This window comes from Salvelinus fontinalis, unplaced genomic scaffold (genome assembly GCF_029448725.1).
Source record: "Salvelinus fontinalis isolate EN_2023a unplaced genomic scaffold, ASM2944872v1 scaffold_0077, whole genome shotgun sequence".
Classification (NCBI taxonomy): domain Eukaryota; kingdom Metazoa; phylum Chordata; class Actinopteri; order Salmoniformes; family Salmonidae; genus Salvelinus; species Salvelinus fontinalis.
This window is the reverse complement of record NW_026600286.1, coordinates 333,269-345,958: the sequence shown is the minus strand read 5'-3', so window position 1 is coordinate 345,958 and position 12,690 is coordinate 333,269. Positions and strand designations below refer to the sequence as shown.

The 12,690-nt window shown below is 45.5% G+C and overlaps 1 protein-coding gene across 1 annotated transcript in view; it reads left to right on the top strand.

The window, feature by feature from the left end:
• LOC129842938 (uncharacterized protein KIAA1522 homolog) overlaps positions 1–12,004 on the top strand; it is an 80,788-nt gene extending 68,784 nt beyond the window's left edge. Inside the window, exons 5-9 of the mRNA XM_055911647.1 lie at positions 3,424–3,531; positions 3,746–3,879; positions 4,116–4,301; positions 4,801–8,836; positions 9,525–12,004. Of these exons, the coding sequence (XP_055767622.1) occupies positions 3,424–3,531; positions 3,746–3,879; positions 4,116–4,301; positions 4,801–8,836; positions 9,525–9,571 (4,511 nt within the window). The 3' untranslated portion in view covers positions 9,572–12,004. The remainder of the gene's footprint in view (positions 1–3,423; positions 3,532–3,745; positions 3,880–4,115; positions 4,302–4,800; positions 8,837–9,524) is intronic.
• The last annotated feature ends 686 nt before the right edge of the window (positions 12,005–12,690 follow it).

Below are 12,690 nucleotides of genomic sequence, written 5' to 3'. Positions count from 1 at the left end.
CTACTGTCTATCTACTGTCTCTACTGTCTATCTACTGTCTCTACTGTCTATCTACTGTCTCTACTGGGTATCTACTGTCTCTACTGGGTCTATACTGTCTCTACTGGGTCTATACTGTCTCTACTGGGTCTCTACTGTCTCTACTGGGTCTCTACTGTCTCTACTGGGTCTCTACTGTCTCTACTGGGTCTCTACTGTCTCTACTGGGTCTCTACTGTCTCTACTGGGTCTCTACTGGGTCTCTACTGGGTCTCTACTGTGTCTCTACTGGGTCTCTACTGGGTCTCTACTGGGTATCTACTGTGTCTCTACTGGGTATCCACCGTCTCTACTGGGTATCTACTGGGTATCCACCGTCTCTACTGGGTATCTACTGTATCTACTGGGTATCCACCGTCTCTACTAGGTCTCTACTGGGTCTCTACTTGGTCTCTACTGGGTATCTACTGTCTCTACTGGGTCTCTACTGTATCTACTGGGTATCCACCGTGTCTACTGGGTATCTACTGTATCTACTGGGTATCCACCGTCTCTACTAGGTATCTACTGAGTATCTACTGTCTCTACTGGGTATCTGTCTCTACTGGGTATCTACTGTCTCTACTGGGTCTCTACTGTCTCTACTGGGTCTCTACTGTCTCTACTGGGTCTCTACTGTCTCTACTGGGTCTCTACTGGGTCTCTACTGGGTCTCTACTGGGTCTCTACTGGGTCTCTACTGTGTCTCTACTGGGTCTCTACTGTGTCTCTACTGGGTATCTACTGTGTCTCTACTGGGTATCCACCGTCTCTACTGGGTATCTACTGGGTATCCACCGTCTCTACTGGGTATCTACTGTATCTACTGGGTATCCACCGTCTCTACTAGGTCTCTACTTGGTCTCTACTGTGTATCTACTGTCTCCACTGGGTATCTACTGTCTCTACTGGGTATCTACTGGGTATCTACTGGGTATCTACTGTCTCTACTGTCTATCTACTGTCTCTACTGGGTATCTACTGTCTCTACTGGGTATCTACAGTCTCTCCTGGGTATCTACTGTCTCTACTGGGTATCTACTGTCTCTACTGGGTATCTACTGTCTCTACTGGGTCTATACTGTCTCTACTGGGTCTATACTGTCTCTACTGGGTCTCTACTGTCTCTACTGGGTCTCTACTGTCTCTACTGGGTCTCTACTGTCTCTACTGGGTCTCTACTGTGTCTCTACTGGGTCTCTACTGGGTCTCTACTGGGTATCTACTGGGTATCTACTGTGTCTCTACTGGGTATCCACCGTCTCTACTGGGTATCTACTGGGTATCCACCGTCTCTACTGGGTATCTACTGTATCTACTGGGTATCCACCGTCTCTACTAGGTCTCTACTGGGTCTCTACTTGGTCTCTACTGGGTATCTACTGTCTCTACTGGGTCTCTACTGTATCTACTGGGTATCCACCGTGTCTACTGGGTATCTACTGTATCTACTGGGTATCCACCGTCTCTACTAGGTATCTACTGAGTATCTACTGTCTCTACTGGGTATCTGTCTCTACTGGGTATCTACTGTCTCTACTGGGTCTCTACTGTCTCTACTGGGTCTCTACTGTCTCTACTGGGTCTCTACTGGGTCTCTACTGGGTCTCTACTGGGTCTCTACTGGGTCTCTACTGGGTCTCTACTGTGTCTCTACTGGGTATCTACTGTGTCTCTACTGGGTATCCACCGTCTCTACTGGGTATCTACTGGGTATCCACCGTCTCTACTGGGTATCTACTGTATCTACTGGGTATCCACCGTCTCTACTAGGTCTCTACTTGGTCTCTACTGGGTATCTACTGTCTCTACTGGGTCTCTACTGTATCTACTGGGTATCCACCGTGTCTACTGGGTATCTACTGTATCTACTAGGTATCTACTGAGTATCTACTGTCTCTACTGAGTATCTACTGTCTCTACTGGGTATCTGTCTCTACTGGGTCTCTACTGTCTCTACTGGGTCTCTACTGTCTCTACTGGGTCTCTACTGTCTCTACTGGGTCTCTACTGGGTCTCTACTGGGTCTCTACTGGGTCTCTACTGGGTCTCTACTGTGTCTCTACTGGGTCTCTACTGTGTCTCTACTGGGTATCTACTGTGTCTCTACTGGGTATCCACCGTCTCTACTGGGTATCTACTGGGTATCCACCGTCTCTACTGGGTATCTACTGTATCTACTGGGTATCCACCGTCTCTACTAGGTCTCTACTTGGTCTCTACTGGGTATCTACTGTCTCTACTGGGTCTCTACTGTATCTACTGGGTATCCACCGTGTCTACTGGGTATCTACTGTATCTACTGGGTATCCACCGTCTCTACTAGGTATCTACTGAGTATCTACTGTCTCTACTGGGTATCTGTCTCTACTGGGTATCTACTGTCTACACTGGGTCTCTACTGGGTCTCTACTGGGTTTCTACTGGGTTTCTACTGTCTACTGTGGTTAGACTCTGTTTAGACCTGTCGTCAAAACCAGAGGATCTAGTTACACACAAAGAAGAGCCAAAACACACAGCTGTAGTTTGTTACTGACTTGAAATGTCTCTACCATCCAAATAGGGCTCTGCCGCTGCCTGGTCCAGCTTCGGGGCAAAGCATGCCATTCTCTGCTCTGAATCCCATAATACTCACTGATTCCCTCTCATTGAATCTCATTGTAATTTACAACCAGACCCTCTTGAGTTCCTGAAGCCTAAACCATTCCAACTAGGGCTGGCAAAATGACCATATAACCGTGTAGCTGACGGTTACGAACGAAGAAAGCCGTGAAAATAAAAATAACCGTTTAATTTGTTTTTTTTCCAAACAGTTGACTGGAGACGGGACGGTCAGACATTTGTGCGGTTGAGTCCGTTTCTGTGGTAACGCAGCCTCGGGATGTAACGGGATGAAACTTTGTCGCTCCTAAACAAATGCCTGACCGTCCCCGTCAGCAGAAGCATAAACAAATGTAATCTATGGCGGCACAGGGTTAGAAGAGGGAAAAAATATGTCTTCTTTGTTGTGTTTTTTTGCTATTCGAACGCTTATTACGGAGGCCGCGGTCATTTGGTTGGCCAATGTCCTTCATCCAAAATTCCATGACCGTCACAGCCCTAAATCCAACACATTTCTGTCCTTCTCTTTGAAAATCTTCTCCAAATACTATTCCAATCGTTCACTATTGAATCTGACTGTGATTCTCAGTATCTGTCATTACATACAATATTAACTCTCCTCCCTCTTCATCTCTCCTTTCATATTCCCTTCCTCTCTCCTTTCATATTCCCTTCCTCTCTCCTTGAATCCCTTCGAATCAAATCAAACTTTTAAAGTGCATTAAAAAACGCAACACATCTTTAACTCATAAATCCCTTGTCTTATCCTTCATCCTTCTCCCTCCTCTAAACCTCTTCTCTCAGGCTCCACGTTCAAGCCTCTGAACACAGTGAAAAGACCAGAGAAGGGGAAGAACAGGAGCAGGAGGACTACTGTGATGGGCATACCCCAGCAGGTCCAGAGAGAGCTGGGTACGTGTGTAGCGGACGGCAGCTAGCTTTGCACTGAGCTTCACTTTACGAAGTCACCGCGACCAACAACGTTTCAGGGGTTATGTGGTAGTGGGATCTATACTGAATGAATAGCCTTAGCCACCTTGTCATTTAAGAAGTAAAATCAAATGGTACTATCTTTTGTCATAAATCGAAATAGGCGATACGATGTTTTCCACCATTCTCCTTCTAGCCCTGCAAAGTGGGTCTGCGTACCAAGTTCCTTCCAAGCTCCCTAACGGCTCTGGAGGACAAGGTAGTGACGGCCAACCAGGTGTGGTCATCGTCGATGGAGAGACCCCTCTAGCCAACCACGATGGAGCTAAGGTACATATCTCAGAACTGGGGGGTTTTTAGCTTTACAACCTCAGCTGATCAAGACACATTTATTTAGTGCTTTAAGTTACAGTGTCATACTTTTAATTACAGACTGCTACGTTCACGACAAAACATAACTTCTGTTTATTTCCAATAAGAATTCTTTGAAACTAAGGTAGTTATTGTTTATGTTAACAAGAAACCACTAAAAATGACTACAATTACAACTAATCTCACCTAAATAGGCATCCAGAGAGGAGCAGCTGTTGAGACACCACCTCCAGTCTGTATACAGGGACGACCAGGGCTTCAGCCACCACAGGGGACTGAACTCTCGTCTCTCTCCCACCCAGAGGCCCAAATCTCTGGCCGTGCCGGGCATGACCTCCTCTTGCTCGGTTGGATTCCCCAACTTCCTCCAGGAGACACTTGTGAGTGAACGGTGTTGGTCACCATGTTTCTTCCTGTTGGGGAAATCTATACGGGAATGTATGCCCACACTACTGTATGCCCACGCTACAGTTCTCTACATAATGACAGCTCCACAGTTCTCTACATAGTATGACAGCTCCACAGTTCTCTACATAGTATGACAGCTCCACAGTTCTCTACATAATATGACAGCTCCACAGTATTCTACATAATGACAGCTCCACAGTTCTCTACATAGTATGACAGCTCCACAGTATTCTACATAATATGACAGCTCCACAGTTCTCTACATAATATGACAGCTCCACAGTATTCTACATAATGACAGCTCCACAGTTCTCTACATAGTATGACAGCTCCACAGTTCTCTACATAGTATGACAGCTCCACAGTTCTCTACATAGTATGACAGCTCCACAGTTCTCTACATAGTATGACAGCTCCACAGTTCTCTACATAGTATGACTCCTGTTGATCGTTGTGTTTGCCTCCTCCCAGGGTCCGGTGATGTCCATCTCTCCCCAGGCCACCTACCTGTCTAAGATCATCCCCAACGCCTATCTGCCGGCCTCCGTCGACGTCATACAGATCGACCTCAGAACCAGCCATACCAATGGAAACAACGGTAAAGGAACGGTCCACACCGTCAGCAAGAGCAGCCCGGCGTCTGTGTCGTCAGCAAGCCCCGCGTCGTCGAGGAGGTCGGGCGGCGACGGTTGCTATGACGGCGGCGAAGCCCTTTCCCACGGTGACAGTAGTTCCCGTGACAATGGCTCTACGGCGACCACGCGCTCAGTGACTTCGGGATCCGGCTGGAGCCACTCGCAGTCTTCCGAGATGATCAAGTCCAACTCCTCCGCCATCTCCTCCACGAAGGGGAGCTTCGGACCTGCTAACCCACAGACGGTGAACCTCGTTGGGCAGGAGAGACAGCCGCAGCAGCCTGGTGCTGGGGACCAGGACCTGGTGAGCCTACAAAGCTCAGCTAGCTGGGTCAGCAGTACCAGCAGGGTTACTGGTACTGCAACTGCTCAGGGGGGATCTGAGTTGGGTCTATCTGGATCTGGGGAGATGAGCGATGTTGGAGGAGACTCTCACAGATTCTCTCGCAATCTGTCGGTCATGAAGACCAAGCTGCCCCCGGCTCCCCCCAGGAGAACCAACTCCCTGCACCATGAGAAGATGATAAAGAGGCGACTGGTGGAGATTAAAGACTTCAGTGACTCTGTGGGTGGGGAGGTGGAGGCTGCTGAAGACACAAGCTTGGTTACTATCGAGATCTCTAAAGAGCTCTACAAAGAAATCACAAAGAGCTCTATCCCTGTATCCAACTTATCTGGGTTTAACTCTTTAAATGGTACAAGATCTTCCACAGCCTCTAATCCTCTGAGTTCCAGAGAGGCCTCCCCTGGTGGTAGTGGTAACCCAGAAAGGCCACGGTCCAGCAGCTCTTCCCCACAGAAAGCTCCCTCAGAGGGAGGTACATTTGAAAAGACCATGTCCCCCTCCAGTGGGTACTCAACTCAGAGTGGTACTCCGACGCTCTCCCACAAGGGGATCTGCCCTTCCGCCTCCCCAGGTAAACACCAGAAGATGCCGGTCAAACCGGAACGTTCCGGTTCAAGAGCTTCCTCCTCGGCAGCCTCTGTCTCGTCTTCCCTCACCTCCCTGTCTTCAGCAACCTCAGAACACATCAATCAAGAGGCTTCAAAAGACATCGCTAGCACACCCCAGCAGGCCTCCCCACCTCCATCTGTAATGACAACAAAAAAGACACCAGCGGTGACCCCGGTGACCCCAACCTGTTGCTCTGCATCTACGGCGATCAGAGAGCTGCTTAACATTCCGCCACCCCCCAACATCAAAGCCCCTTCCCCGCCACCACCAGAAACCTGGGCCCACAACAGACACACCTTCAAACTGCTGTGTGGGCCTTGCCCCAACGTCAACAGGCTAGCACAGCTCCAGAAGCAACAGGAACTGAAAGATGAAGCTGACATCATTAAGCAAAAGCAGGAACCTCACACTGAAGCTAGCAAAGAGTCTCAAAGCTCAGATGAAAAGCAGGCTACCGTAGAGGAAGTCACTTTGATAAAATCAGAAAGCAAATACATTGTTTCGAAAGAAGAAACTGAGCCTACGCTAGAGCAGGTGTCCGAGGTATCCGAGTGCGTTAGTCAGGGAGTCGAGAGCACAGAAAGTCAAACGAAAGAAAAAGGAAGTCCGGTGATGATCGCAGACAGGGCAGAAGCAAGTATAGAGGTCCAGAACCAGAACCAAAACCAGGAGCAGAGTAGTAGTAGTAGCGTTGCACAGGTCGAGGATCAAGAAGAGAGTCTAGAGACACAAGTTAGTTTAGCGACGATTCCAAAGAAAGAACCCCCTCCTGTCATGAAGAAAAGTACTCGTAGAAAAGAACCTTCAGTTCAAGTAACAACAGACAATCAACAAAAGTTGCCATTTGATGGCGTCACAGTAGAGAAGGTAGAATCACCCAGCGAGAGTGAGAAGTGTTCCTTACAGGCGGAAGTAGAGGAGGTAGCTAAGAAAGTTGAGGTTGAGGTAGTTGCTAAGGAAGTTGAGGTAGTTGCTAAGGGAGTTGAAGTAGTAACTAAGGAGGTCGAAGGTCAGAGTGCTACTGAAAACACTACAGAGGAAAGTTCCACTAAACCAAAGGCATCTACACAGACCCTTGTCATGGAGCCTCCCAAAGTGGACAGGGTCTCTCCTCCAGCCTCCCCTCCCCCTGCCCACCACCCTCCTCCACCCCCTTCTAAGACACCTCCCTCCTTAGTGTCCACTCCCACACCCGAGGTAGAGGAGGAGTGTGAGGAAAAGAATCCCATAGTAGAGCTCTGCTGGCCCCCTCCACCTCCACCAGAGGAACCAGCAGATTCAGTCTTTGATGAGCCAGATGACATGAACTTTCCACCTCCTCCCCCTCCCTTCATGACAGAGAGCTTGCCAGATGTAGTGGAGAGCTGTAACACAGTCACTGATGTCCAGGAGGCGTCCATTGTGGCTCTGGATGTAGAGGAGGTTAAGGAAACTGTGAATGGAGCAACTGTGGCTCGGACAACTGTGAATGGGGAAACTGCAGATCTGTCACCCATTCCGGCTCAAATGGAGATGAAGGAGGATAGACCTGAAAAGGTGATTCTGAACTCTAATGCTGTTCCAACTGATGAAACCAGCTCTGAGGTATTTGATTCAACTGAGCTCCAAGCAAGTCCCGCAGATGAGTCAACTGTTGTTTCTCCAGTTCAGACCAATAAGAAAGAGGCAGAGGTCAAGCAATCTGCCCAGCAGTCAATCACAATGCAGGAAGCCATAACTCAACCAACAGAAACTTCTCCTCAGTCACATGGAGTCCTGGCTCTATCAGAGGATGTCCCTCCCTCACCCCAGGAGGCTCCTCCCCCACCACCAACGAAAACAGCCTTGGTGACAACCTCAAGTATCTCTCCTCCATCTCTTATCAGTGTCCCCCTCCCTTCCCCTGTACAATTTGAAGATCCGATGCACTCCGAGCCTGCAGTGAGTGCCCCTATTCCACCCCCCGTCAACGTCCCACCTCTCCTCCCCCTCCCATTTGAGAACCAATCACCTGTCAGGAGACAGCTCAGCTTGGTGAACAGAGAGACCAGGAGCACAGAGCTTCTGTCCAGGCACAACACTGCCCCTATTCCCAAAGAAGACGCCAACATTCCACTGGTCACACCCTCTCTGCTTCAAACGGTACGTCTCAGATCGGTCAACGTCAGCGAAGACCAGATGAAAACGTCTTCCGACAACAACAATAATTACAACAAGGGGAATCCACCTGCTCACGATCAGAGTCCAATCCCAACTCAAACCACTGGATCCCAGAACACCACACCCCAAAAACCAATCCGGAGATCTCCGTCTATAAAATCCACACCTCTGTCATTGAAGTCATCATCGCCGTCGATCATCGCCCCCTCGATGCGCTTGCAGGAAGCTATCCGCATGAAGACGGCGGCCATGTCTTCCAGAGACGGTCTTCTAACGCGCTTTAGAATGCCATCCTCCACCTCATACCCCAGTAGCAGTGGTGGTGAATATGAGATGTTATCCCCAATGTCACCAGAAGGGGGCGACATGCTAAAGTCCCCCGCCTCCACTGCTAGCTTCATATTCTCCAGGAGTTCAAAGAAGGTCGTTATAGAAACGCCTGTCGCCTCTTCCTCCCCCGAGACGCAGGCGAGCCTTCGACAGAACCTAGCCGCCGTGCTCGTGAAGGTTTCCGACCAATCGATGACTTCCACAGTCGCTAACGGCAACGCTGGAAGAACTGGGATTCCGAGGAGAGTTCCACCACCCGTGGCTAAGAAACCAATTCTTCCAGCGTTGCCGTTAGCGACCTTGGAGAAGACTGTTTTTTCTATAGTGACGGGTGGTTCTCAGAGTGAGAGGAGCAGTCCATCACCAAGGGGAACAGAAGCTAACGAGGAGACAGAGACAGTGCGACCTGCGGGCCAGAAAGCACTGACAGAGGACCACAATACAGCAAGTAAGAACACCAAACACCACACAGAGAATAGGATTGTTGCTACATATTATTACATATACTTACAAATATGTAAATTTTAAGTCAAATACAAGTTTATTTTTTTTATGTTGATGGTGCATGGAATTGATCTTGCGTGGATTTGATGTTTCACTGAATTATTTCACTGAAGAATCAATTCTTTACAGACTAGATGCACAATGTGCTTAATTCTGTGGACAACATCAACCACAATCATGTCTTTCCCCAATCATGACGTGACAGAATGTAGACGCTAGCATTACCGCGATGCTGAAGAATGCTTAGCAATGTAGCATTGACACTCACACAGGTGTTGCCCTACAACTGCATAGCATTGCACAGCAGCAGCAGAAATGCCCCCCCCCCCCCCCCCCCCCCCCCGCCCCCTTTTCTGCAACTTGAGCTCACCTTGCTAATGAAAGAAAATGACATTCCACCCACAATAGAACCCTGTCGAATTCTGTTTCCGGGTAATATCCACTAGTAGCACACGGCCCAACCAATGCTAATGTAGTTACACCCACGATAAAGTAACCAATCGAATTAGCCCACAGAATGCTCCTTGTTTATCATATAGTGTAACTGTACATTTGTCATAGCCTTCTGTCCTCGTCTCAGACGGCACCTTATTCCCACCTTCTGAGTGTAACTGCTTCCTACTGTTTTCTAGGTCACATGGAGACGTCTAACATTGTAGAAGCACCGATGCCCTTGTGAGAAAGACTGCTTTGTGTGGACTGAACTTTTGTGGACTGGGACTAAGACGGAGGAACAAAGCAAGGACTGCAAGATCCTGAGAGACAGAGAGAGAGAGAGAGACAGAGAGAGAGAGAGAGAGACAGACAGACAGAGACAGAGAGAGAGAGAGAGAAAGAGAGAGAGACAGAGAGAGAGAGAATCAAAACAGTATTCACTTAAGTCAACTCAAGAGTTAAAATATGTGAAGGCTTCTCCAAAAGCCTAAATTTATGCAAACAATGGGGTTGGTCCTCATTTCTTTGATAAAAAAGCTTCCTTTTGGAGTATTTTTCTAAACCATTGAGCTCTAGGCCTCTATTCAGTCTATAAAGCTGAAGCGTTACAGATTCTGCTAAATAAATTTAAAGGTAATTTCCGATTGAGCCGACATGTGCAGTGTTTACCGTGAATGCAGTCTCCCCTAATTAAGAACATTGCCTTTTAAATTTAAATTACGATGCAAAGCTGAACTTCGGCGATGCAGATTGAATAGATTTTAAGTTTGCTTTGGCAAACTGCAAAACAGTGCCCCCCTCAGGACGAATGGTGTATTGCGGCTGGCTTTTGTAAATGCAGTACAAGACGCTATGCTTGTAGTAGATCGCTATCTAGAGGTTAGGAAAGGTAGCAGTCACTGCAGATGAGAAAGAAAAGCCTAGAAGACAAATAATATATGAAGAAAAAAATACTAGAGGGAAGAAAAAAAAACATTAAATATTATTGGGACTTTCTAAGGTGTTTGAAGCTTGTGTTCTATTTAAAAAAAAATGTTTCTCTAGTAATTTTTTCTTCATTAACATACCCCTTTTTTTTTGAGTCAGGGGATCACTGAATTGTCTTATTTCCAAAAGGAATGGCAGATTTTTGAAATTTCCAGACTGTATCTTTTGATCTTATCTATTGATCAAACCATCAATGAATCAACCAATCAATGTGTTATATATTTTTTTTTAGCTTTTTGATCAGCAGAAAAAAATGTTTTTAAATTAAACTTGCAAATTATTTTGTGAATACGTAGGCATAGGTAGAGTAGTGCTTCAAAAAAAAAAGGGATGCTGCATATTTAAAAGACCATTTATATATTAGATCTACTGTCAAATTTTGAAAGCACTTTGTAAACTAATGAAGCTGTTTTAAGGCGCAGAAAACGTGAATCCCACTGGAACTCATATTCAACGAAATTAAACTGCTTTCAAATTCTAGCATTACAAATGGCAACCTATTCCCTGCATAGTGCACTACTATCGACCAGAGAATAATGGTTCCGTTTGGGAGGAATCCCCGGGAAGAGAGCACACTATGTCCATTCCTTATAGTTACTCACACTAGACACCATTCCCATGCATTCAAAGACTATATGTATGGGATTTCTGACTGTTACCATGTATTTATGTTGTTGTTGTTGTTTTTTTTATGTGTGTCTATAAGTTGCTTTAAACAATATTCCTTATTAATACTGTATCAGCATCATTGACATCGACACGTGACCAACCAAATATTCAACCTTGGTTTGAGTTCAACTGTTTCGTGAAAAATGGTTTGTTTATATGAACGGTCTATTTTTAATAAGACTTTACAGAGTCACTTTTATTCAATCAAATCCACAAGCCTGTATTAAATGTGTCTCCTGATAGTACTACAGATACAAGGCACCTTATTCCCTACATAGTGCACTACTTTGGACCAGAGCGCCTATGGGAAGGATCTGGTCAAATGTAGCACTATATAGGTAACGGGTGCCCTATGAGACTGAGTACTACTCAGAGATAAAATGGCCAATAGTAACACTAAAGAGAGAGGGCTGTGTGTCTTTCGCTGACTAAGGGCTGACTCTATCCACTCTGAAGTTCAGCGTTACAGCGGGATTTAAATGTCAAGGTAAGGTTACCGGCATTAGCGGCGATTGCGTTCACAGTAAACGCTGCATGTTATCGGCCGTATCGGAAATGACCTTTTACATTTTTGATCACGCAATCTGTTACGCTTCGGCTTTAGACACTGAAAATAGCCTTTAGTTCACAAGTGTTCGTTTCTTCATAAAAAAAAAAAGAGTATTTTAAACATTTACTGTATATTCCTACTTTCACGTTGTTTGAAGCAGCCTAAGGATCTGTCCCGAATGGAACCCTAGTCCCTATATAGTGCTATACTTTTGACCAGGGCTCATAGGGCGCAATTTGGGAGGCACACTCAGTCTTCCCACAGTAGACAAGACATCTTGGTAATCATCGGCTCAACAAAACGCCCCTTGTCCAGCAAATGGTTTTAACATGGAACTAATTCTTCTCTTTTGACTCTCTGCACATGACACGTCTTATTGTCATGGAAACAGCTAACATTTTGTTGATTCAAATAAATAAAAAAAGTGATTTACTTTGTTATGAAAAGATTATAAAATTGTATTCCAAATCACATATTAGTTTGTGTTTTTGCAGTTGGGTGACTGTGTGGAAATGCCAAACCACTTGTAGTCTGTTTTACATTATATAGAACTGGTTTAAATGATACAGAACTGGTTTAAATTATATAGAACTGGTTTATATTATTTATTTAAATGATATAGAACTGGTGTAAATGATATAGAACTGGTGTAAATGATACAGAACTGGTTTAAATTATATAGAACTGGTGTAAATGATACAGAACTGGTTTAAATGATATAGAACTGGTTTATATTATTTATTTAAATGATATAGAACTGGTGTAAATGATATAGAACTGGTGTAAATGATACAGAACTGGTTTAAATTATATAGAACTGGTTTAAATGATACAGAACTGGTTTAAATTATATAGAACTGGTGTAAATTATACAGAACTGGTTTAAATTATATAGAACTGGTGTAAATGATATAGAACTGGTTTATATTATTTATTTAAATGATATAGAACTGGTGTAAATGATATAGAACTGGTGTAAATGATATAGAACTGTTTTTTTGTGTGTTTATTTTAAATATACCTATCATCATTCAGGCAGGATGTAAATGACCAAGAGGTCACTCCCTATATTCATACTAAGCAACCCTCCCTTATACAGTTGGTTTAAGCCTTCACTGTCAATACAACAAACAAAAAAGGAGTTGACAGCATCAGAT